We start from the raw sequence: 27,966 nt of genomic DNA on the forward strand, positions 1-27,966 counted from the left end.
TAGAACATTAAAATATATCCTCCATTAAACGCAACTATTCGAAAGCTAAACTAGCTGGGTACAGCGTGTGGATCCCCGGTCCGGACCCCTGGGCTCCTCGACACCCCACTGAGAAGCGAGCGTGCTGTGCCTATCAAAAGCCTGAAGTAAAAAGGCCAAGAATTGAGAGGCACTTTTCTAATCTTAAGCACCTGTATAAACTCTTAATGTACATGTACTATTTGGTGCAGAAAATTCTCATTTCAATGTCTTTTACTCTTTTTTGACTCTGTATTTTTCCTTATCATCCCCTTTTCTTTACCTCTTCATTTTTCCCTCATGCACAAACATACCCCACCTTCCTCTCCCAAATCCTAAAGATGCTGAGACAGAGATACACAGAAACACCCCTCATCATTTTATTTCCAATGTTCCATCCATAACGATAAAGTGACTTCTAACCATAAAGTACATTCCGAAGGGAACTGCCACAAATCCTCTGGTGCTAACGGTAGCTCAGTTCCAGGGGCTGGAGGGCGAGGTGAAGGCCTACTACGACATCCCATGTTGAGGCCGGATTCCGGGCTGAAAGCACCCCATGCCTTTCCAGGGCGTAACCCAGCCTTACACCTCTGACGTCAGTGGTACAAGTGTGGAGGCAGTAACCACCGAGTTCTGCTGAATGAACAGGGCAAACCTGAGGAATCTTCACAATCATGCGCTTGGTTGTTGCTCTCAGCACCTCAGAGAACACCCGCGCAGAGCAGGCGCTCCATCCACACGTGCTGAAGGGCTGACCACACCCCATGGTGTGGTGACTCTAACGTTACAGAGATTCTGTGGGGCCAGGCTCCGTGGCTGCACCACAGTGGCCCCAGGCTACAAAAGTGGGAACCGGAATTCATATAGATTTTCCCACTGCGGTTTACCACACATATTCGTATCTGTGCTCACACTCACTGGGTACAGCAACACAACCCTAACTTGCCTATGACAGTCCCAGCTGACTGATATTTGTTGTCCTGGTAAAATTATTTTACTTTCAAAAGTATCTCGGTTTAAATGCAAAATTTCAGGTGATTCTTCACTAATCCCATATGTAGTGGGTTTTCCAACTGTGTACCATAAGTTCAGTAAGCAATAAAATTTTCTTACCAAACAATAAAGATCTTTTAAATCCCCCCTATGGAATTTTGAGAGTTTCTTTTGAAAAAAACAGTTTCTTTGCTGAAGTGTTCGAAAACTACTAGTACACTAATATTCAGACATAAAATGCCCCTCAAGTCGGCTTTCTCAATCACTTGGGAGTTGCCTCTACAATTGAAATTGTAAACCGTGAAAAATGACAGGAGAAAGCAAAAGTATATAACAAGAGAAAATACTGAGCAGTTTTCTTTTCTGTCCAAAGTGGCAGATGAATTGTAAATCCGTCGATACCTGGTCACAGCTATTTTGCAGAGGTGAAATAACACAAAACCAAACAGTACTGTAAACACCGAAGCAGCTGAGGGGCATGTTCGCACTCTCCTCCCCTGAACCTCTACAGCTCCTCAAATTTAACGAACACACACTCTAGACTAATTCTTATTGCTCTGACAACCCATATGGAAGAATCAGCCCTGGTGTTTCCCTTTGTTTGTTTGCCACCCGAATCCATTTTGGTCCATGAATAAGTGTTCTTCAGAGAATAGGGTTGAATCCGTATGTCATATACAATTTTGGGAAAAAATTAAACAAGAAAAATAGAACACATATAAGGTCAATTCACAAGGAAAGGGTTTTCAAACTGGATTTATTATGAGGTAGACATGGCAAGCACTGAAGTATTCAAAATTACACTGTGAAACAAATGCATCAGCTCGGCTGTTCCTGGGACTGCACATGAGAACACACGACTCACACAGGCGTGAGCAGAGGGGCCCTGACCCAGCTGGGCAGCAGGGGGGCAGGAGGGGGGCAGGAGGTGGCTCAGCACTGCTTTGTCCCGGCTGCTGTCGGCTCCCAGCCGCTCCTTGCACAGAAGCAAAGGACGCCTTGCTTTCCTCTTGCTCTCCTCTCTCAGGCGTGAGGAAATCTTTCCCAGAAGCCTCCAGCAATCTTCCCTTTCGATTTTTTTTTATCTTTATTGTTTAAATTATTTAACATTAAAATGTATCTTTAGTGTTGAAAGTATTACAGTTGTCCCTTGTGTTTTCCCCCAATGACACCCTCCCTTCTCCCACCCCCACCCCCACCACACTGTTGTCTGTGTCTATCGGCTGTGCATACACACATATTAGTCCTTTGGTTTATCTCTTCCCGCCTCCACCACCCCTTCCCTCTGAGATCTGTCAGTCTGTTCCCTACTTCCATGTCTCTGGCTCTGTTTCATTCGCCAGCTTACTGTGTTCATTATTTTCCAGGAATAAGTGAGATCATGTGATACTGGTCTTTCTCCGGCTGGCTTATTTCGCTTAGCATAGTACTCTCCAGGTCGTCTCAAAGGGCGAGAGATCCTTCCTTCCTACAGCTGCATAGTACTCCATTGAGTAAATGCACCTCAGCTTCTTCACCCACTCACCCACCGATGGGCACTTGGGCTGTTTCCAGATCTCAGCTGCTATAAACAGCACTGCTATCTATGGATCTGCCACTTGACCAGTGAGCCCACTTCCAGGAATATATCCTAAGAAGCCTGAAACACCCACCAGAAAGAATACATGCACCCCTACGCTCCCCTTCAGTTTCAATGGTCAAAACCAGAACCACTTCCACTCCCACCCTGGCTGGAGGCCCGGGAGGCCCGCACTGCCCGGCCGTGAGTGCCCAGCGCTGGCTGAGTGCCCAGCCAGCCGCACAGCCCCTCTGCAGCTTAGAGAACAGATGAACATTCTTCAGACATACCTTTTAGTCCTCTGAGCGTATCAGATAAATTTTTAAAAATTAAATCATGTTTGTATTTAAGAAATACACAAGTTTCCTCTAATTTTAATTAAAAATGAAAGAAGTTATAAAAAGTAAATGAAATGAGCACTTTAAATCAACCATTCATACCAATTTGACTACCTCACACAATGCCCTTGCTCCTAGCTCATGCACTGACCACATGGGAAGGGCGAGCGCACCTCCTCCCTGTGTACGCACCTCCTCCCCCTGTACGTGGGGAAGGGCGAAGGGCGAGCGTACCTCCTCCCTGTGTACGCACCTCCTCCCCCTGTACGTGGGGAAGGGCGAAGGGCGAGCATACCTCCTCCCCGTGTACGCACCTCCTCCCCCTGTACAGTGGGGAAGGGCGAAGGGCGAGCGCACCTCCTCCCTGTGTCCGTGGGGAAGGGCGAGCGTATCTCCTCCCCTCCCCGTGTACCTGAGGAAGGGCGAGCGCATCTCCTCCCCGTGTACCTGAGGAAGGGTGAGTGCTCCTCCTCCTCCCGGTGTACGTGGGGAAGGGCGAGCGCATCTCCTCCCCGTGTCCATGGGGAAGGGCGAGCGCATCTCCTCCTGTGTGTCCGTGGGGAAGGGCGAGCGCATCTCCTCTCCGTGTCCGTGGGGAAGGGCGAGCGTATCTCCTCCCCTCCCTGTGTACCTGAGGAAGGGCGAGCGCATCTCCTCCCCGTGTACCTGAGGAAGGGTGAGTGCTCCTCCTCCTCCCGGTGTACGTGGGGAAGGGCGAGCGCATCTCCTCCCCGCGTCCATGGGGAAGGGCGAGCGCATCTCCTCCTGTGTGTCCGTGGGGAAGGGCGAGCGCATCTCCTCTCCGTGTCCGTGGGGAAGGGCGAGCGCATCTCCTCCCCAAGTACCTGAGGAAGGGCGAGCGCATCTCCTCCCCGTGTACCTGAGGAAGGGCGAGCGCATCTCCTCCCCGTGTCCGTGGCAGCTCAGTACTCATCACATTGTGCAGAGTGCACTTCATTCAACAACTACTTAGCACCTGCTATGCAAGGCTCTATTCTGCAGAAAACAAACACACGAAACCCCTACCTCTCATGGACAGGGAACAATTAAAAATATAAGACACAAAATATGGAGAGCATGTGGGATGGGAAGATGGCATGGGGACCAGGGAGACCGTGGGCGCCAGCCCCCAGGGAGAGGCGGGGCTATCTGCACTAAATTGCAGAGAAAAGGACCCACTGATAAGACTTGAACAGATTCCTGATAAGATTTGAGCAGGTACATCATGGCTCGAGTTACACTGGTGAAGAGTGTTCCAGGTGAGGCTTTATAGCTACCAGGACAGAATTCCCCAGGGGGAGGTCCTGGGGGCCAGGAAGACCCAGGCAGTTTGGGCAGCCGGAGTGAGCAAGGGCACGAGACTCAAAGGTCCTGGACAGGGTGACAGAGGCAAGCACTCTGAGTAAAAAAGAGTTTTCATAAGAAGTATATACAAAACATTTCCTCGACAAAATCTGGGAATTATAAATAGTACTATGCTGTACAGAATTCCATCTACTTCACTCACAAAAAGCTCCGACATTTTAAAACTGGTTTATCGATCAGTGGTATACAGACGGGTGGAAACGTTGGTGTTACCTATCCAGGTCACTCCGGCTGCTGATGTCTGTGCAGGGGAAACGCTCAGGTCTCTGACTTTCCAATGCAAGTGATCTAAGAGTCTAAAGCAATAAGCCCCAAGAATAACCCTCCCAGGTACATGAAACTTGAAAAATACTCTGGGAAATCAGTAAACCAGAAGGCATGCATACTAATTGACCATGCGCATCTTCATTGTAGTTCCTGGCTTGTATAATCGGCAAATACAGATGTTAGCAGGTAACCCAGCAGCAGCCTTATAACTCACCAAATTCTGAGACGGCAGGAAGTAAGAGCTGCCCTATGACCCACAATAAGAATCCCAGATTCAAAGCATCTTCACAAGACTCAGGATGAACAGATTTCAGAAAGAGGATGATATAAAACTAAAAAAAAAAAAAAAATTAAACACTCCAAAAGGCTTCCAAGAGCCTGGTTTCAGGATCAATGATAGGAGTCTACAAAGACTGGAATGGAGTGGACTCCGCTTACATCTTATAATGCAAGATGGTGTGTAGACCCATGTGCCTTTCAAGTCCACTTTAATCCCACCTCGAGCACATGGTCAGTGCTACAACTTTGGTGTCCACAAGTATGAAGAGCAGATACTAAAAACTTTACAAGGGTTTTGAGAATTAAATGATTTTTCCCCCAATCTATATTTTCCTTTACCCCTTCTCCTTGCACACGCAGCAATGTGAGCCCAGCTGTAGGCAATTTCCACGGTGGTTAAAACAATTACTGAAGAAACTTCTGGGTGCTTTGTTCTTTTAAACAAAACATACTTTTCATTTTCTAACATAATTTTATATGTTCACCATTCAATAAACATACAGTGAATGCCCATTATTATCAGTTACTATGATAGAGATTGAACATTAACCAGTCTGGCAGGAAAGCAAAGCCCAGGAAGGGGGCCACGTGGGGGCGCTGTAGCTGCAGGGCAGCAGCCCGCCCTCCTGGGGAGGCCAGAGGAAGTGCCTGCAGATGTGCTGACACGCCTGGAGCCAGAAGGGAGAGAGGGTGGCCCCCACACAGCGCAGGAGCACTTTCAAGAGGGGACTCACTAGCAGTCGAGTGGTTGTGTTTTCTTCACAGCATCACACTGCAAGGACTGTAGCCACCCTGGCCTCCTGTCCCCAGGGCCTGGCACAGCCCTGCTCAGCTGCAGATACTCAGAATATTTGTTAAATGAACCAGTAAGAGATAACAGAGCATGTGGGTGTTATATATAATTATCAAAAAGACACAGAAACTGTAAGTGTATGACTTCCTTTAATCTTTCAGGATGGAAGAGGACTAACGTTTCAGGCCAGGAAGAAATAAATGACTAACTGACGCATAGGTAACAGTGTTAAGTATATACATAAAGTGAAATCAGATGAGGTATAAAGTGAGAGCAAAGAATAAGAAAGCATGACTCTATGCACCCTAGGCTTACAAAACTGTGAAATTGATTTCTATGTAAAAACGGCATCCGAACTGGTAGTAAACACCCAGTGCATGCGGTTTAATAAATGGAGGAGGGAGGACATGAGGCTGAACAGCGTTGTGGAGGGTTTTCCAGACCACCCCAGACGAGAGGGTCTGCTACGTAATACTCACCCTCTGTTTCCTAAGAACAGCTTCTTCTCTGAATAAAACCAGGGGGAAATGGACAGAGCTTAACAAAACAAACCTAATTTACCTGATAATTCAATGGTAGTTATTAACCATATGACAATATTCTCTTATATTCCTCCAAATGTCTGAAATTACTTCTATGGGTTAGGATGGCTTTGACTCTGAAATGCCCATCCCATTCAACTGTATTTGCCCCGTGGCAGAAGTAGACATGGGGTGAGAAGAGGAGGAGAAAACAAACTCCATTAACCACCTGCATTTGGTACAGACGACGTACAGGGAATAGAAGTCACCGCATAGCCCGGCCCGCACCTGTGCCCCTTCTTCAGGTAAGAGAGCATTCATTTTCTGTTGGGAAACTGTTTTTCCTTCACCCCCCAGTTTTAAGGGTGGCCACTCACAGGACTGTGGTCTTGCCAAACTCAGCTTTGTTACCCCACCCCCCACTTGTAAGACTACAATTTGAATATGAGCAGAAGTGACTGAGTCTGGGGTAGACTGCCTGAGAAGGAAGCCAGCCTTGAGGGACGCTGGAGAACCTAAACCCAGCATGATCAATGCAAGAAAAACCCAGAGCTACTCCTGGACTACACAGCTCTGGGAGCCAATCCATGTCTGTCCGACTTCTGTATTGTAAGCGAATTTGAATGGAGTGCATATGTAATCAAAACAAATGTGAAAAATAAATAAACTTACAAGTAGAACTAAATATATTCCTAATACCTTGAAGAATAATAGTGAATGCCTCTTGCTATAGAATCATAGCCCCAGTCCTTCAAATGTTTAAGGGCTGAAACACCGTGGCAGAATTATTACCATGACTGCACCAGAGGAAAAGGAGACACCAGTGCCCACAAGGTGCCTCCTGCTTCCCCACGTGCAGCACTAGCGGCTTCTCACAGCCACCTTGAGGGAAAGCTGTCACCTTCAATTTACAATGCGGGAAACCAGCGCTGCCAGGACAATGCGTTTCCTAGTGAAATGACCCCAGTAATCAGTCTGGGCAGGTGTTACCACCGGGCGACAGCACAGGAATGGGGGAGGACACAGGAGGAAGGCACTGGTCAATGGACATGTGGTCGGTCACCAGACCCATCTCAGACACTATGATGCTACAGTTAACTTAAAACATTTAAAATTTGCCCTGACCGGTTTGGTTCAGAGGTTAGAGCGTCTGCCTGTGGTCCAGAGAGACCTGGGTTCAGTTCCCGCTAAGGGCACGTACCTCGGTTGCAGTTTGTCCCCGGCCCTGGCTGGGTCGTGCGGGTGGCGGCCACTCGATGTGTCCCTTTCATGTCGATGTTTCTCTCTCACTCTCTCTCTCTCTCTCTTCCTCTCTCTCCCTCCCAATCTATCTGAACAAAAAATAAAAAAAATGTCCTCGGTGAGGATAAAAAAAAAATTTTTAATTTAAAATCCTGTTTCCTATCTTTCTTTTTTAATGGACGTTTAAAAGGTGTCCTTATTATCCAAGTAATCATGGGAACCTCGAAGTTGTGGCCATAACACAATCAAATATCCTCTATGAACCAATCACAGAATTTCCCCCTGGGTTAACCCAAGCATCCATGAGGACTGGTTACGTCGATGCTTTACCAGAATCTCCCCGAGTGTGACCTGCTGAACCGCCCACACAGCGCAAGCCATCCAGGAGGTGAAACTGAAAATCTTATAAAAATATTTCAAAAAGATGATGACAAGTAATGGTAGATATAACTAAAATTCACAGAAAAAGCCATCAGCAAATGAAACATAGAGGTTACACAACAAATGAAGAAAAAAAAAATCAATGATGTTACAGTGTTTCATCAGAGAACAGTCTGAATATTAAAGGATAGAAAAGATTCTTGGAAAAGTTGGTAGGTGTTAACTATTTTTGTAAAGTCAATCATCTTTACGATGACTGTGCTACTCACATGTGAAATGTTATTCACACCAAAGTTTAAGAAAAATTATGCCAGTAATGTCATTTTTTAGAATTCTAAGTATCATCTCATAATGCAACTTAAATAAAAAATTTGTTAGTGAAATGACAAAATAAACTCACATCCTTAGTATTTAATTTTCACTTTTCAGGACCTCTGACTCCCAATTACTTCATAGGACACGATTTCTGCAGAGTTTATAACTGACTTATTTTACAAAGGTACCGTTTCTGATGCGCTCGCTCTGCTGGCTGCGCACTGTCCCAGGCACCAAAAGGTCGCCAGCTGATTCCGTCAGGGCACGTGCCCTGGTTGCAGGCCTGGTCCCTAGTAGGGGGCGTGCAGGAGGCAGCAATCAATGTTTCACTCTCACCGTGATGGTGATGTTTCTTTCTCCCTCTCCCTTCCTCCCTCTTCAAAAATATATGTATTTAAATATATATATATATTAAAAGGGTAACCTTTCTGGTTTCAATTATCCTTAGATAACAATATGAAGCAGCAGAATATAGAGATAACTAACTACATACTAAATTTAAAAAGTGAATAAAAACTGGCCCAGGCAGTGTAGCTCAATGGATTGAGCATCATCCCATAGACTGAGGTCCTGGTTCAATTCCTGGTCAGGGCACATACCTGGGTTGTGGGCTCTGGCCTGGTAGGGGGCATGCAGGAGGTAGCTGATTGATGTTTCTCTCTCAAATCAGTTTCTCTCTCTCTCTCTCCCTTCCTCTCTCTCTAAAAAAAAGAAACAAAAACAAAAATCAATAAAAACCTATTTTTTAAAAAATGAATAAAACTGAGGACACAGCATACTTTTAGCCCATTAGTCATGACGAAAAGTTCATCTCACTCTGTTTTTTAGTTGAATAGTCGGTTTTCTAATGTCAATGCAGTTAAATATTTCCAGGTGCTACATTAAACAGCAACAGATAATGTTTTTATGCTTATGCATATCAGAGGTTATTCTAAAAAAAATGTTTCACTCATTTTCTTAGAATTTAGCCTTGCCCTGGCCGGTGTGTCTCAGCGGTAAGAGCGTCACCTGCAGACCAGAGTCCCAGGTTCGATTCCGGCCAAGGGCATGTACCTCGGTTGCAGTTTGTCCTGGCCCTGGTTGGGGTTGTGCAGGAGGCAACCAATCCATGTGTCTCTCTCACATCGATGTTTCTCTCTCTCTCTTTTCCTCCCTCTCTCCTTCCAGCTCTATCCGAAAATCAATGTAAAAATATCATTGGGTGAGGATTAAAAATAAATAAGAATTTAGCCTTTATTCACATTATGTCCCATGGCCACTGTCCCTCAAACACCACGATAAAATGATTAGAATGTCCTCAGTAAATGCAATTAGAACACTCTACCCTTCTGCAAGAAGAAAAAAAAATCTACAGAAAAATTAACACTTAAAATTTGGTATCTAGATTTGAAAATTAATTCATCTTGGTGGCAAGACCTAGTATCAGGACGTAGTGTTTAAATCCTGTAACGTTTATGTGCCCTGAGCGCCTGTTTTGCCTCCTCCTCTGTCTGGTTCTGAGCCTCCCTCTTCTCCCTGAAGCTGTCCCCTTCCCGCAGGACTCCTCCCGTGAGGTTTGCTGGGACACACTCAGCCCCGATCCAAAGCTCTGTGCACAGGAGCCAGCCTGGGAAAACTCGCCCACGCCCAACTACACAACCAGTTCTGACAATGGTGCATGCCTGTGACAATATAGTTCTGAAAATGGTCACAGATGGTCCCCAGGCCTAACAAGGCCAGTGGTAACTCTCCCAGGGTCTTTTCTCCCAGAGCCATCCCAGGAAACTGCCTCTTCGCATGATTGCTAAACTAGAAGCTGGGCCAGGGGCCTGCTGAGGGCATCTTCGGCGTCACGCGGCAGCACCTCCACGTAGAATGAGGTCAGGTAGAAGACAGCGGAGCCAGGACTCGAGAAGAGACCAGGAGGAAGCACAGCTCTGGCTACAGGTCTGTACTTGGGAGCATGAAGCCAGGGCCCTTGCATCTGCCAACCAAATGAGCCATAAAATTCCCCTTCTGGTTTGCTGAGCTCCTACACTCTACAAAAACAAAATCCTGACTCATCCACATACAAAATCCCAAGTCACCACATTACAATTTCCTGGGGCCGCAGTTTTTAAATAAAATAATAGGGTTGAATTATAGATATTAAATTAAATGTTCTCCAGGATTTCTCTCCAGATGTATAATCTATCATGTCAGTTGAAATTTTTGTCGATTACACGCTTGTTTGATTTTAAGCAGTAAAAATTGCTAGCATATTAAAAAAGGTGTACAGTACTTTAGAAACATCTACACTTAACACTCACTCATTTCTGACATGAAGTATCTTTAATTAGGTCAAAATAACTGTTTTTAAGCTTTTCACAAAAAGATGAACTATTTTTTGAAAACAAAATCTTCATGGTAGCACTTTTAATTCTGTTACAACAAATCAGGTTGCTCTTAATTCAGTAACTAAATTTTACCAGTAGTCACAATTAGAGATTTAAGAACTCATGCACAGAATAGTACAAACCATTTGTAGAAATATATTCCAACTGAAATTCCATTTTATTAAATGTTTTAACTAAATTCTGCCCTCTAGTTAGATCTCGAATTTACAACTCCTTAGAAACAGTAAACAATTATATCAAATATGAAAAATATATGGCATTCCACCAAAAGAACTGAAAAACTGTGTGATATAAAATGAAAGGATATCCTAATTTTAATAATAAAGGCCTTTCTACAGCTATTCTGAGCCTGTAAAGATATAAATAAAAGTGTTCTACAACTGTTCTCCTGAACAGAATTCTCTTTTCTTCATAACCGTATCCAGAGCCCCCAGGACAGTGTATCCGGCACACAGCGGGTACTGGGTGACAGAAGATGGGGTGTGGCTGGTGGGAAAGGGAGAAGTAGCTCACAGGGCCAAGGAGTGAGGCAGGAGGCTTGGAGAGATGAAGGAGGTGAAGGAAATAGATTTAATAGGAGAGTGATGGGAGAGGGGAACGCTGAATTAATCTGGGGAGAACCTGAGGGAAGGGTAACCCCCTAAGAGACAAGGAGGTGGGGGACCAGAGCTGCAGAGGGAGGAATGCAGGGGATGTACCTGAGCTTGAGGAGGTGCCATGGGAAGAGAAAAGATGGGGGAGGGGGACAGGGATGCGGGAAGAAAAAAAACAAGGGCAAATAGAGAAAGATGGTAACTTCCTACCTACCTGAGTACTTATCATCCCTGAAAGTTATATCACTCTGTATATTCATACTATTTAAAATCGTAATATTCTGATTCAGTGTACTAATTAGTTCATTACAATTCATATTATAAATATACACATCTCTGGATACACGATCAATAGTTTAATAAAAATAGAATGTTATTAACATCACATTTTATTACACATTTTTAAAAGTTTCATCTTTTAAATGTAGATGCATTAGACAGTGTACTGAAATTTCAAAGACTTTGCTTGCTGAGCACCAATAGGACATTCAGTTGATAACTTGCGTGTCTTCCCCAGCCAGGGCAGTATTGCATTTCCTGTGCCCTTTAGCAGCAAATCACGGTGAAACATCACCACTTCTGGGACCACGACGCGAGGGCTCTAATTCTTTCTCTTCTGGCTATTTGCCTTTGCTGAGTGTGTCTGTTTGATGGAACTTCCTCCTTCCTTCCTGTCATCTTTGTCTCTGGAAGTCATTTTACTAGAAACATCCTTTACATTTGTTGATTTTTTCTTATTTTCCTTGGTTTTAGAACCTCTATCTAGCCCCATTTTCTCCTTTTCTCTATCCTTTCTGCTCTTAGGAGACTCCTTCCTGGATATATCAGAATCAGCAATTCTCTTATCCTTCCGGTCGTCCTCTTTGCCTTTCTTCCCCCATTTTCTCTCTTCGTTCTTACTCTCCTTCTTTGACCTAGGCTTCTCTTTGTCCTTCTTCAGCTCTTCTTTAGTGAGTTCTTTAACATTCAAGTTATCCAATCAAAGGGAAAAATGTTTATTAAAAGAATCTCTTAATTCACAGAAGCTTAGTGCAAAAGTATTATCTTTTTTTCAATCTCACCACACACAAAAAATGATCGTTCAAAAAGTGACTGTAATATACTAGGTTGAAGACAGCTAAAAACAGAGGCTTGCCCTGGCCGGTTTGGCTCAGCGGTTAGAGCATCGGCCTGCGGTCCAGAGAGTCCCGGGTTCGGTTCCCGCTAAGGGCACGTACCTCGGTTGAAGTTTGTTCCCGGTCCTTATGGGGTCGTGTGGGTGGCAGCCACTCATTTTGTCTCTCTCACATCGATGTTTCTCTCTCTCTCTTCCCCCCTCTCCCTCCCACTCTATCTGAAGATAAATGCAAAAATGTCCTTGGGTGAGGATTAAAAAAAAAAAACAGAGGCTAACCTCTATAAAGTTTCAGCTATAAAAGTAATTCTAGACACTAGCCGTCATATTTTCCAGCTTTAAATAGGTATGATTTGTCTTAAAACAAGGTTAACATGCAATATTCAAATGAGAGCATCCACAGAGGCAGTACTTTAGTGTTAACAACTCGCATCTCACAACCACGACAACACAATTAAAGGAACACTGAGAACATAAGAACACGTTTTCGGTCATTTGCAAGTATTTGTAAAAAGAGAATTCAAAAAAATTTTAGCTCTAACCAACAATTATGTCCTTAAAATATTTGTACTTTTAATCCTTGAAAACAACATAATGGAATTTAAGTTTTTAACTAAGAAAAATACAATATCCATGAGTATAAAATTTTAAATTCAGTATCCATTATATCTAAAATGATAAGTAGAATTTCTTTTCTGTTCACATTCAAAATTATGAAATCAGTATTCCTTTAAATATGTTTCCTGTTAATTTATGTAGACCCACTCACGCCAATCCGCATGTTGTCCATGCTCACAGGGAAGAGAGCGATTCAACGGAATATACAGGCAATTCCAAACCTCACGCAAGACGCTGCTTTCAGTTTGCTTTTTATTAAAGTTGATAGTGCTGCTAGACAGAGGTTTGACTTTCACCTTCCCTCGTTAGGAAATCATAGGAGAAGCAAGGTGTTTACTGCACATTGTAGCATTTAAGCAGACATGAAGCAAATGAAAGATTTATTTGATATAATGAAATGTGGAAGATGATTTTGCAAACCAAAATCATGTAAAACTCACACAGCACAAATTTTCTTCAATTCCTCCTGAAAATCTTATTAAAATCTTATCAAATTGCAGAACAGTGTTCACAAAGAATCAACCACCCAAGTCCTCCTGCTTCAGTGCTATGCTCAGAGCAGGACGCCTGGGAACGCTGTCAGGTCTATGCGCAGCTTTGAACCACCACACCTTGAATGTGGCCGCTCCAGATCAAGAAGTAAAATTATATACTTTATTGGCCACTTATTTTGTAATTATGTATATAAGAATAAAATGGTGAAAATTCTGTTTTCTTCCCAGAAATTATTCAGGTGAGATACAAAGCTAAAACATTAAAATTTCCTAACCTTAAAATTAAAATCCCCAAAACCTGCAACTCACACAGTGAAAGTTTCACCTGTTAATGTTTCACCGAAAACAAATAAACTACAAATACGCCAAGCACTTCAACACAAAGACTATTACAAATTTATCAAGAAAAACATGCACTTCCCCCATGCCCTTCTTTGTGAAGGACATAAATATTGACATGTGAACCAGAAAAACCAGAGGGATATAAAATAAGCTGCAATAATACGCTGTTAGCCTCCATAGAATGGTTCACAGGCATAATCCTTTTTAAAGAATTCAAATAGTAAACATGGCAAATTCTATACCAACATAATAAGTGCTCCAGATTATAAATCTATTTCCATTTCACTGAAAACTACAGGTTTGCCTGCTTTTATTGTGCCCTGTGAACATTTCATCAGAGCGTTTGGAGAAATGAAATCAATCACTGATGAATGTATCTTTTTTTCCAAAAGAAATTTAAAAATTCAAACTAAGTAAGGTTTTAGGTTGAGGGGAAGAATGTGTATATGTAAATGTATATGTAATATAACAATATTGTTATATGTGGTCTTAATTTGAAGACTTACAAAGTTTGATAATATGAAAAGAAAATTACTTAATATTATAAGCTTGAGGCAGAAAAATTTTGAATGGGGTCTTGATAAAACTACTTATGACCAAAGGTGAACCCAAAACCAAAAAGCAATGATGTTTAGCATTAGTAGCTGCATTTACAAAACATATCTAGAGAATGTCATGCATTTTTCAAACATCAAACTTGATTCACTCAAGGCTAATTTCAAAACTAGAAAATACCTTTAGCCTTAGTTTTTCTCTTGGCTACCCCACCAGGTCCTTCTGTTGATATTTACAAGATGAAAATAGGTTATAAACAAAATATTAAGGTAACTAAAAAATAAGTACCTATAAAGTAGTTAAAATCCATGTGTCTGTTAAACAAAAGTTAAAGTCACCACTTTAAAAAATACACCCCTTCAACATATATCTATCATTTATGTCATTTTAGAATCTTACTTTCACTATTTGTAACAGAAATATCAGCCTGTGATTTAGTTAACTTCACAACTTGCCTGAGACGTGGAAGAGCTGTTGGCGTCAGAAATGTCTAATTGCCACAGGAAGTGGTGTTTCCTTCTCAGGGGGGACACAATCAGTTACAAGCACCAAGGGGAAAGCACCTGGGGACTTGACTTCCCTACCCAGTCAGCACTGCTATCCCCCCAAAAGGATAGCGTATTTTCACAGAATTTTAATCTTTACTATTTGAATAATCATTGCGTTTTCCCCCCATAGCTTCAAACATTATTTAAAAATTACACAAGTAAGAAATACACTATTACGTGATTATATACTTTTTTACTCTTCATCTAAAAACTTTGCAACAGCTTTCTATTTCCTCCTGTGGCAAATGAAAGTAATGATAACGGGTTTATTTTAACCCTCTAACCAATGTCAGCACCGTACACCTCTCAGGACGCTCTCATCCCAACCAGGCTGTCATTAGCATCCAGCCAACTGACGTTCCCCTTGTCACATACATGCTTTGTTACACTCATGTATCAGCAAACTTTCCAAAGGGGCCTCCAAACTGTCAATCCATTTCCCAAGCCAGCAATTTTCAACCTTTTTCATCTCATGGCACACATAAATTAATTACTAAAATTCTGCAGGACACCAAAAAATGTATATTTTTTTTTCCAATCTAACAAAAAATAAATAGGTATAATCTTGATTCATTTACACTGGACAGCTACTGTTGTGTTGGCTGATGTCATTCTTTATTTAGCACCCTAAGGTCAGGGACGCTGCACACAGGCAGGGAAGCATGCTTTCGGAGTTCTCGCAGCGCACCGGGCGGCAGGGGTGGTGACTGCTGCTCACCTCTGCGAGGCAGCGACACGGACAATCGGCCACTGAACCACGGAGGGCACCAGAAAGGCCGGAGCCCTTTGCACTTACTCCTGTCAGAAACCGTAACCGTCCCTCTGTGATTCTCCAAACAGCCACCGCACTTCCACGTCGCTTCCCTCAAACGAGACAGTCCACTTGGGAATGGAACTTACTCTGGTTGAACTATCCCCAGCATAATTCTGAGGAAAAAAGTATTAGTGTGTACTACTGCTGACTACACTGTAGAAAGAAGTGTGAACTCACTGTTCCGTGTGGCTCTCTGTATCTATCCAATACCTGACATACACACACAACTATAACCAGTGTGACAATTATTTTTCCTAGATACACCTGATTCTTTCCTAAACTCTACTGAAAACAGTATGCCACCTTATAAAACTGAATGCTTTCTCAGACCAGTCCCCACTAAAATTTATTTCAGGATAAAATGTCCAACTTATACTTACAATGTCAATATATGGATATTATCCAATGTGCAAAGTAAATTAGCATAAATCACTAAAATGCACATTTGGTGATGCTAATGTGCCCTCCTGACTCCCACAGGCTCTGAAATGCAACCCTGGATGGTCCTCTTGGAAAGCAGAGTGTGAACACTGGACTGCCCACCCTCCACCCACCCTGCAGTCAAAGGAGCTAGCCTGCTGAAAATGCTGAAGTTAACTCTTGTGTTAGTAAGCTAAAATATCAGATCAGCATCACATTAGCGAAACAGGAAAACTAATGCGTACTTAAAAACTTTTCCAGTTTGGGTATCAATCCTTAAAGTGGTACAAATTAACAATGTGCAATATACTGTGTAAAATTCCAAAGCATCGATTTAAGCTTCCTTTTCTAAACTCAAAGAATAGAGTCGATAATTTTTCAATACTTTTGACACGACTAATACTGAGCCAATAATTTAAGCCACAATCATCATCTTCTATCTCTGAAGGAAATAGTACAGGCATGAAAGAAAGCACCGCACTCGGAAAACAGAAGTTAACAGAGAAGCCCCTAAGTATTGAAGAAAAGAGAGAAGAGTCAAGTAAATGCAGTGTTTTAGAATCAAAGGAGCAGTTTTAGGAAGGAAGGCAGGAGCAAAGGTTTAGAATGAGGACACTACTGAATGAAGTCAATCATTAAATGTTCCCATAAGGTTCCCCGGATTACAGTTTACAAGTACAAGAGGTGGTCACATTGCAGTGATGAGCAAACACAGGTGGAAAGAAAGGTGAGCAGAACCCAGGGTACTCATGAGGGCTGCTCTTACCTCCTTAGAAGAAAACTGACCATACATGTATTGTCCTAAGATTCTCAGAGGGCACAAAGGGAATACGGTTTTGAAGAATTTCATCTGTGTCTGCGTGCACTGAGGCTAGCGGAAACAAAAGCAAGCCTACAGCAAAAAGAAACCCAGTTAACGAGAAAGGGGAGAAATGACCAGGCCAGAAGGAGGAGGCGCAGACACAAGGGAAAAGGTTGGCTTTGGAAAACAGAAGATGCCACAGCTGAAAAAAATAACCACTGAGAAAACAGTGATTCAAAAAATTAGAAGAGTAAATAAATGTCACACAGTGTAAAGAAAGGAAGATCATGGAACCCAAGCCGGGGCTGACCACCTTGGTAAAGCAGACAGCAAAACCACCTCCAGAGGAAGAGGGAAGAGCGAGAAGGTTTTGAATTCCTACTGAAGAGAAGACCTATCACAGCGAGAGCACCTCACAGAGGTTAACCTCAGTCCAGTTACAACAGCTCTTTTTCCAACAACAGTGCGGAGCCCATTGGTGGGGAAGGGGTCAGGGATGACCCAGGGCCGATGATGGCATGTAAAGGGGAAAAAATTACAAGTCTGCGAAGTAGAGAAGTGGTCCCAGAGAAACACATAGGCATGTCTGTAAGACTCTGCTTTTATATAATTCCTAATTCTAGGCAGAATTTATTCTTATCATTTGTAACTATGGTTGATGTGGAGTCTCTTTACAGTGTCGTCAATTGACAGTGTGCCCCATTTTTCCAGAAGGAAAATAAGGAACAGTTCCATCAAACAATAACATGCATGACAATACAATAACTCCTTGAAAATAACTTCCAAGCAGTATGCAGAACGCTGGATCAATTGCAGACTGATAAGGAAGCACCTTTGGTGTTCTGTAACCCATCTGGATAGGAGTTACTTGGTTGACAGAATATATTCCAGTTGAAAGCAGCCATCCAAGAGGCATTAGGACATGGCTACAGTGGATGAAAATGGCAAAAAATAAACAATCACCATGTTGCCTTCTTCCTTTCTGTCCTGTATGTTTATTGTCATGGTTTCTAAGTGATTACTGTTAACGGCTATTTGGGAAGTCTCATACAGAAATGTGTAAAAAACAGGTCTAATATTCTTCCCTTAGAACACGAAGGAGTTGCCTAAAGGTAATAATGTTACTTTGGCAACTGCCTCATAGCCACATATCCCACCCGTGTTTTCAAAATGAAGTTCTCTGTATGAAATTAAAATGCTCAGTCATTGAGCTCAATCACAGGACCTGAGGTCACACCAGATCCACTAGACGTAATTTCAGAAGACTGGCTCCATCACACAAACCCAAGTAGCTACTGCAGATTGTCAGAGTTGGCCACTGAATAGGCAGGCTAGTTACCACTCTACATTTCTGTCATTCAGTCACTCCCGTAGCCCTGGGGGAGACCTGGGAGTCACTGAGCCTCAGTGTCTCATCTTCCTCCTTCCCACACTGAAACATCATAATTTATTTCAACATTGACTGAAGATAGCAAAAAGAGGTCCAAACACCTAAGTAAAGGTTCTGTGAACTAAGCAGATTGTTGCTTTAGAACGAATGTCTAGTTTTGGTAAAATGCACATCAAGATACACTACATCAATTTCCTTTATATATATATTTTTTTAAGTTTTTCTTTATTAATGTTAGAGAGAGAGAGAGAGACGAAGGGAGAGGAAGAGAAAGATAGAAACATCAATGAAAGAGAACATCAATTGGCCACCTCCTGCATGCTCTCCACTGGGGATCGGGCCCACAACCTGGGCATGTGCCCTGACCGGGAATAGAACTGGCGACCTCTTGGTTCATGGGTCAATGCTCAACCATTGAGCCACACCAGCTGGGCTCCTTTATATTTTAAATAGATGGTATAACTATGTTATTACAGACATTTTTGAAAAAAGGAAGCTACAAAACTTCCAGTGTTCTATGGAAAGTAGGGAAGGGAGGGTTAGAACATAAAAGAACTGAAAGAGTAGCTTCAGGAAGGAGTTACAGCCAGAGAATGAATGCAAATGAAATACAGAATCAAACACGCATGAAATGCCGGGAAGGTCACCTGAAGACCTCTATTAGCATAGGTCAGTGTATTGTATGAACTTCAAAATGTCATTTCTCTTAAAGAAATCTGTTCAATAAGCACCTCAGTGTCTTATTATGCAATGGATGACTCCGGAGGTTCTCACTCACAGGATAACCCCAGCAAATATTTAATAAACATCATATGTTAGGCTCAGCTTTGAAGAGAGATTCATATGAAATCTAAAACCTGGTTCCTAACTGCAAGCTCACAGTTTTGATAATACCCATTCCTGGGTATTACATGGTTATCTCAACAAATAACCGAGGTAGAGAATGTGGCGTACTGTTCCATCAATCAACTAGTGATAATAGTCTGAGCCCTCGGATGACACTGAAGTGCTCCAAATATGCACTGTGATCAAAGAAAATTCCACATCCCAGTCGCAGAAAATGTCTCACTTGTTTTATAGACCAGAATCTCACTTGGAAAGGGTCACAGGGTATCAATCCCTAAAGCGGTAACTGCTGACTGTTCGAATTAAGAATAACTGTCTATGGCTGTATCTGCTTTTGATAATTCTTCCAAGTGATAAACATCAGGATAAACAAGGAAACATTCAGTTCAGTCTAACTAACGATAAAGAAAAATAAACCAGAACTCAAGCAGAAAACGGTTTGTCTTACACGTTTGGAGGCAGCTCCGGAGGAGAGGGGGTGGTCCCCAGATAAAGAACAGAGCACAAGATCAAAGGCCAGCTCCCCAGTATTCCACTATGTCCAAGGCTCTGCGTGTCTCAAGGCAGCAAACGGGCAGCTGGGCCTCCGCAATTTAACCAATAAGATCGGCACCTAGAAGATGCTTCTCCAACTGACTTACACCCCACACTCATGTCCCACGGAAAACCAGGGCTGAAAGAAGCTAAAGCGCAGAAAAGAAATCCCCAGAGTGCCACTCCCTCGTTTTTGCGCCAAACTCCAGAAAACCCAGCGCCCTTCAGTGGACAAAGGCAGGGTGCATGGAGAGGCGTGGGGGCAGCTCAGAGGCGACAGGCTGCATCTGGACACGGAGCGTCCTCCTCAAAGACCCTGCGGCTGTTCGAAACTGCAAAAGCAGGGAACTATAGTACAACTTAAAATTCTGTAACTGTAAATACATATGAAATGTACAGAATACACTTTTGCCTTTTAAAGTAAGGCTCTCAGCATAAACCACAGAACTTATATGCATGTGTGCATGAACAGTGGACATGGACAACAAACCAGGGAAAGGGCAGGGAGGGAGGGGAAGGGGGAATCAGTGGGGGGAAAAGGAGAAACATCTGTATCAAAAATTAATTACTAAAAAATTTTTTAAAAATTGAAAAAAAAAAAATAAAGTAAGGCTCTCAGTTTAAGCTAGGCAATATATTAGGCAACGGAAAATTATACAATAAATCCTTAGAAAATTCAGACTTGCATCATATATAATAAATAAAATTTAAATGAGGTCATTTCCATCAGCTTCTAAAAACTCTACACCAGTTATGCAAACAACTGTATGTTCTCACCAAACAAGCCTGTGGCGCAAGGTGAAGGTCACAGAAGTCGGGGGTTCAGCAGCCACCTGGATTCTACCTTGCTCTGGGGCTTTTCAAAAGGGCTGATTAAAAGGGGTGCTAAATAAATAGCAAATTATGATCTCGCACCCTTATTTTTCACTTACAAAAATAAGGCATAATTGATTTCTGTCCATAAAAGGTGTGTTAGTATCATGACCAAAAAAAAAAAAAAAAGAGAGAGCCAGTTGAGAAATTAATGATTTCAAACATTTTTAAACACACAAATTTAATTATTTACTTCTATAAACTGATCAATCTTTAGAGTTAGTAGAAATGAAGCATTAAAAAAGAAGGCTGCTTTAGAAATGCATCTCAGACACTGGGCTAAGTGAACTTCACTAACAGTGAGGCCTAAGGATGCTTCTGAATTGAAACCTAATGAACTTTGATACTTCACAGTCAAACGCAAAGTGGAAGATGCATCAAGTACAGACAAAAACTGCATCAACTTTCAGAAAGTACATTATTAAATCACGTTCATTTGTTTCGGAATATTTACGCTCCCAAGTCAGAAGCTTTCAACTGTCAGAAACACTAAAAGAATAAAACATATTCCCTGAAGAATTGGGGAAGACACACTAGAGTTTAATAGCCACTTGCGCTTTAGAAAATCACTGTCAACAACCAACATGTGTATCCACTTCCAAAAGTAACTGTCAAATAATGCTTTTTTTTAAAAGAAAAAAATAAACAAAGTTAGCTAACTGGACAGCGTCCCTGACATGTGAGTGGTGAGACGGGGAGGCTGCTGTGTCTCCTGCGTGCAAATGTGAGGTTCTCATGCTAACATTTCGAGTGCCTACAAGAATGATTTCAACCAAAGAAACTAAACTTGCCACAGTTACCTCTGAAAAAATCGGGTGAATAATCCACTTACGGAAAGAATTTTGATTAAACATGAAAAAAATGAATATTTGGAAAGCAGAAATTATTGTTAAATAAAATAATTAAAAATGAAAACATTTTTAAATTGAGCTCTAGGAAGAAACAACTAAATTGCAATCTCAGAGGTTTAAAAAGATGAAGCTGCACTTCCTAAAAGAATAGAAGAAACCAAAGGTCTTAGGTCTGTTTGCTTTCAAGCTGTAAGAGCTTTGAGTGAGAGAGGGAGGGATGAACTATCACTTTAAGAAATGCATGTTATAGCCCTGGCCGATTTGGCTCAGAGGTTAGAGCGTCCGCCTGCAGACCAGAGAGACCCGGGTTCGGTTTCTGCTAAGGGCACGTACCTCGGTTGCAGTTTGTTCCTGGCCCTGGTTGGGGTCGTGTGGGTGGCAGCCACTCAATTTGTCTCTCTCACATTATGTTTCTCTCTCTCTCCTCCCCTCTCTCTCCCTCCTGTTCTATCTGAAGATACATGCAAAAATGTCCTCGGGTGAGGATTAAAAAAAAAAAAAAAGAAATGCATGTTATATATGGCTAATACGATTGTTTTTTTTTATATTATTCAAGAAAACTAACTTTAAATGAATGGATTCAAAGATGTTTTCAAGGATTTCTAATGGCAAAAATGTATCCCTCTAAAAAGAATTACCACTTTGATACATTTAATTTACAGGCCTAAAATTTGTATTACACTTAAGCCAAAGTTGATAGCCAATTAATTTAGTGATACAAGAAAAAAAAATGGAAAAAGACTTATTTTGGATGAATAATTTTAATATGTACAACATTATTTAAGATACATACTCACACTTCCTTCTTGTGTATTATGCCTTCTTTAAAAAATATACAAATTATTTTCTCTGGATATATATTTGGAAATTAAATTAAAAATAAATTTTGCTTTCATACACAGAAATATTCAGACACACTACTATCTGAATACAGTAATTCATCTATCCTAAGGCCAAAACATGGGGTTATTTTCAAATTATTTTAAAAGCACCATTAATACAGAATTTTACATTGAACTTGGCATTAACTTATGTGACAACTCAGTTAACCCAGACAAATTACAATTTTAAAAAATCAGGGTTTTAAAAAACCATCCTTTTACACATCAGTCATGTTAAAGATCAACAGAGAAGCATTTATTTATGAACCATGCTAGAAATATTCTGATAATCAAGTCCATTATAATCATCTTAATTAATAGCATGTTAGAAAGACAAGCATCAAGGGTTAATCACAAAACAATCTGCTATTAAGTTTCTAAATTTAGTTCAGTGAATACATAAGTTGAAACAAAATGATACAGAAACCAATTATACCACCAAGAACATCATTGTCAGTGCACTTTGTAGACAAGCTACTGAGGAAAGCCACTTTGTTCACTAGAGCAGGGAAGCCAAGCATGGGACTAGCTGGAGCTACACGGGGAAAGATCACACGGTTGCCCGGTACTGTTGGACTGCAGCAGCACCCTGCACGTTAAGCCCTGGGTGAGCAAAAGAGAGAGAGAAAACGGAGACGGCTTCTGGCTTTCATAAGCCAATGAGTTCAGTCCCTGAATCAAAGTTACTGGTTATGTAAATCCAAAATGACACAAGTCTGTCCCTGAACCCCTTCATTCTGTGACGTACCATCAACACCATCTGCGGTTTCGCTTTCTTCTTCTTCTTCTTCTAGCATTTCAAAAGGAGTCATTATATCATAGAGAAACGAGAGGACACCATAAAACCAATCTGAACTTTCCTCTGCTAAAATATTAAGGACTTCCTCAAGAGAATCAATATTTTCATTACTGCCATCTTTGGTCAGGCCTACATAAGAATAAAGGAAGAGAGAAAAAGAAAACAAGGAGAGCAGTTAGGTGGAAAAAAGAAGCGAAGGAAGAGTGATCTCAAAAAGGATGCGCATCATGGTCACAGAGGTTCACAGAAAAGACAGTTTGGAAAATAAAGAAATGGGTTAAGACACACATCTTACAATCGACTGTCAATCATGTGAACTAAAGGCACACTCCGACCAAGCCTCACCACTCCTACCGGCCCTGGCCAGTCTGCCTCTCTCCCATCAGAGAATGCAGGGCTGGGAGACCCGAAACTGCAGCAGCCACCACTGACCGACTCCTGTCAACGGGGAGAGTAAATAATACTATGAAGGTAAAAAGACAGATGCTCCAACCCTCCAGATTCGCTCTTTTACCAACCAGAGATTATCCAGAGTTGATTATACCGACATTTACATGTCTCCGTAAACAAGTCACTGAAAACAGAAAGGTTCATGTCCTCAAACTTGTCCCCTTAGGACTTGGAGTTAACTTGAGAAACTGGATTACTCTTCACAGACTCCACAGATGGCCAAAAATGCACTTAAATTATGTCTAACTCAGATAATTAACTTCAATTTTAACACTATAAAATATGTTAGTTCTATAATGCTCTGGCCACTGACAAATGGTCCTTTCATTCTGGCCAATAATAAAAGTCAGTTATTAATAATAATGCACTCAGGCCCTGGCCAGTTTGGCTCAGCAGTTAGAGCGTCGGCCTGCGGTCCAGGGAGACCTAGGTTCGGTTCCCACTAAGAACACGTACCTCAGTTGCAGTTTGTCCCCGGCCCTGGTAGGGTCGTGCGGGTACAACCACTTGATGTCTCTCTCTCAAATCGATGTTTCTCTCTCTCCCTCCCTCCCACTCTATCTGAACAAAATATCAAAAAATGTCCTCGGGTGAGGATTTAAAAATAAACAAACAAACAAACAAACAAACAAATAAATAAAAAATGCACTCTGCCTACCAACATGAAATTTGATCAGGGACTTAACCAGTCATTGCAGAACATTTCAAAGTTCTGTTCCCATTAGCCCAAGAAATTAGCTTCTACTGCAAAGACCCCAGACTCCCATTTTTTAAGTTTTAATCACAAAATAGGCCCCATGATGGAAAGAAAGCAAAGTAATATTGTTTTTATCATCTGTTGTTTTTGTTTGTTTGTTTGCCTGTGAAGAACTGGCACTGGGTAGGAAAGGTCTGTCTCCTCCCGTCACCGATACTGCTGAGCTCCTGACAGCACGGCCCGTAACTCTTTGGGGGCAGGAGGTGGGGCAAAAAAAAAAACAAAACAACAGGATGAAGGGTTCTGGCTGTAAAAAATGTAAACATCTGTGACTTTAGAGATTAAATTATAATTTAGTATTTCAGGCTTTGACAAACAGAATTTCTCCATGTAGCCTAAATACCAGCAATCAAGACTGGCAGGTAAGAGATAATAGTAAGATAACTAGTATAAATATTAAACACTATAATGAATTTCTCCCACTTCAACCCACAGAAGAACTACATCATGCCATTGGGAAAGGGGGGACCACCGACTGCCATTTATGTTTAACTTATTTTTAACAAACCCAGAATGTTTTTTCAGTGAATTTAACAGTGGACAAGTGCTACGAACAGAGATCTGTATTCCCACCCAGTTCTCTATGGGATTAACACTGTTTCTTTTTCTTGCCTTAAAACACCATAGCTGTAGATTTATAATAAATATTTTTTTCTCTCCAATTTCTAACATAAGTACTTACAAGTACCAAATATAAAATACAAAGCTTGCCCTGGCCAGTGGACCCGGTCATGGGATCGATTCTGGTCAAGGGCATGTACCTTGGTTGCAGGTTCCATCCCTGGTCCCAGGTGGGGTCGTGCGGGAGGCAAGCAATTGATGTGTCTCTCTCACGTCGATGTTTCTCTCTCTCTCTCTCTCTCTCTCTGCTCCCCACCTTTCCTTCCTTCCACTCTATCTAAAAATTAAAAGAAAAAATATCCTCAGGAGAAGATTAACAAATATATAATAATAAAAATAAAATATAAAACTTGACTCCCCCTCACAATGGTAGACTGAACTGTGTAACAAATATGTAAAAGTATTTAAACAAAACTATTTTATCCAGCCATGCAACTTCCCTGTGATTCTTTTTTTTTTTTTTTTTTTATCCTCACCCGAGGATATTTTCCATTTTTTGTACAGATAGAGTGGGAGGGAGAGAGAGGAAGGGAGAGAGAGAGAGAAACATCGACGTGAAGGGACACATCGAGTGGCTGCCACCCGCACGACCAACCAGGGCCGGGGACAAACTGCAACCGAAGTACGTGCCCTTAGCGGGAACCGAACCCGGGTCTCTCCGGACCGCAGGCCGACGCTCTAACCACTGAGCCAAACTGGCCAGGGCTCCCTGTGATTCTTAAGACAACTATACTCATACAAAGAAAAAAAGAAAAATTCTGGTTATATAATTCCTTAACCTCTAAGAGCAGGCCCGAACCAAAGAACAAGTGTGAATGCCTTTGAGTGGGCAGTATCCAGTCTGCTCCTCTCTTCAGTTCACTCATGCATCACTCCCCTGCCCGCCGAGTCTACCAATGCATACCAAGGCTTCCCTTTGGACCTCCAGCCATACCTGATATGGCACCAGCTAGGTACGAGTCACAGGACAAAGGGCCATCACGTAATCCTTCAGCAGTATTACTCTAAGAATATTTACCCTTAGCATTTAGTCCTTGGATCGATTGCTATCAATTTTATTTGAGAAACAAGTTTCAGAGAACACATTTTCCAACAATGTAGTTATCAATGATCCAAACCAGAAACAAGGATACCTTATTTTAGAAAATTTGGCCACAAAAGTAGGAAGCTATGTAAACTAGAACAGGCTTAGAATATTTTTAAGGTAGTAAGGATCACGGCCAGAAACAATGAAATAACAAAATGAACGAAGGCCACCTATCTCGATTTCCTCACACATCTCATTCTTAGTATTTCACAAGAAAAACCAAATCTTACAAGGTGAAAGAAATGTAAACACAAATGTGTACATTTCTTCAAGTTGGTAAGATTTAAATATTTGCAGACTTAAGAATGCAGAAAGAAATACTTATGAAAGAAATGTCAAAACTATTGAAGTTCAACATTCTCAACTATTCCTACCCCTACCATGCCAGGCGGTCCCCTAATCTCCAACATCCTACTTTCTTTCATCCCTATGGACACCCTCTGCCTTAATCCCAAACCCTTACCACTAACCTGCCTCTCCAATCGGAGCGCACCCAGGAAGTTGGGCTTCTCACCAAATGTGCTCCCACCATAAGGTGCCCCTGAACATACAGAGCCCATTAATGTCTCTGCACCCCGGGAACTTCACCAGGTTCCTTCTTTGCAACCACCTGCCAGTAATAGGAGAACAACTAAACTACAACAACCTCACAAACTAGGAAAGAACATTTGGTCATAAAAGTCTATTCTGGGCAAGGCTGCATTTCGTACAGAGAATACAAACACCACAGCAACAAGGTCACAGGACAGAAGTGAGCCAAAGAGCTTACCTATGGCTCATGTCATTTTTACTAAAGCCACGAGCCAACTGTGAATTAGTATATACGTGGCAAAATCATTTATCTGAACCTTTGTGCACATGGTAGTCAAATTACCAAATTTGAGAGTCAAAATTACCAAAATAAATAGAGATTCACCAAATTTGGTTTCACCTCTGAATATATAATTCTTATAAAAAAACAAGTTATAATTTTCCCATCCCATATATGTGTGTCTATTTGCAAATGACAATGTTCTAAGTTACAATTGATTGATTAAGTTGCTAATGGTTGCTTAAAAACCTTAAAGGGAATAAACTCTTAAAATCTAAATATAACACTAAAAATCAAGTTATGAATATAAGTTTACTACACAAATCACTGTGTTTTATAGAAAAAAAAACACATTTAATTTTAATAGTTGACATTTCCTGACAAACCAGATAGCTGATTTAAAGCCAAAAGAATCAATAATATATAGATGAGAAGTAGTATTTCTGAAAATTAGGTAAAATTAAAAAGCTTCACTACTTAGAAGCCATCATTTAAAGTAAAGTAATAAAAAGGAGTAATAAACCATTTATAGGCAAGTAAATAAGCATCATTCTGACATGCTAAATTCCATATGATTTTATCTATTTTGTATGCTGAGGAGTATAGTCTTCTGAAATTTATTATGTTTCTATAAACTCAAATTTAGCTATTTTAGAATTACATAGAACATCTCATTAAACTTAAGACAGGAGAAGAATTTCATAGATAGTGAGCTTCCACTGTTAAGTAGATAACAGAATTCTCACTGAGCAATAATAAAATGTAAACTAAAATTAAGAGGCTACATTACATTTAATCACAACTAAACTCTTTTTTCATATTTAGAACTTACTCTTTTATAGGAAGGCTAAGATTAATCTACTGAAAACAGTTTCATTAGTTACAGATGTAGAAGCTTCCCATTTTTTTTTCATGTCCATAAAATACACACAAAATTGTGTGTCTAGGAAGAATTTCCTTGTTTTATTTTATTATTTTATTAAGTTTAGTGTAGTGTATTAATACCATGTCATATGCATTATTACTCTAAAGACTTTAGTACACAAAGTTTTAATACATATTATGAAAATGATGCTGTTTAACAAGCAGAGAAATACATATATCTCCCAGGCCAGATAATAGAATATTTGCATATTAAAACCAGTAACATTCTTTCTAGTAAAACAGCATTTTAAAACAAATAAGGGGCCCTGGCTGGTTTGGCTCAGCGGTTAGAGTGTCAGCCTGTGGACCAGAGAGGCCCGGGTTCAGTTCCTGCTAAGGGCACGTACCTCGGTTACAGTTTGTCCCCGGCCCCGATTAGGGTTGTGTGGGTGGC

General features: G+C 41.4%; 1 protein-coding gene across 4 annotated transcripts in view; it reads right to left on the reverse strand.

Moving 5' to 3' along the window:
• Nucleotides 1-27,966, reverse strand: part of ASPH (aspartate beta-hydroxylase) — a 190,949-nt gene that overhangs the window by 131,598 nt on the left and 31,385 nt on the right. For 2 of the 4 annotated variants that reach the window (XM_036263699.1, XM_036263700.1), the window contains exon 5: nt 21,992-23,051. The exons of 1 other annotated variant lie outside the window; for it this stretch is intronic. In XM_036263699.1, the coding sequence (XP_036119592.1) occupies nt 22,807-23,051 (245 nt within the window). In that variant the 3' untranslated portion in view covers nt 21,992-22,806. Of the gene's footprint in view, nt 1-11,482; nt 11,999-14,344; nt 14,387-21,991; nt 23,052-27,966 lie in introns of those variants that run through there. One more of the 4 variants, XM_036263702.1, reaches the window with a different exon arrangement.

The sequence above is a fragment of the Molossus molossus genome, unplaced genomic scaffold, assembly GCF_014108415.1.
Source record: "Molossus molossus isolate mMolMol1 unplaced genomic scaffold, mMolMol1.p scaffold_m16_p_16, whole genome shotgun sequence".
Classification (NCBI taxonomy): Eukaryota; Metazoa; Chordata; class Mammalia; order Chiroptera; family Molossidae; genus Molossus; species Molossus molossus.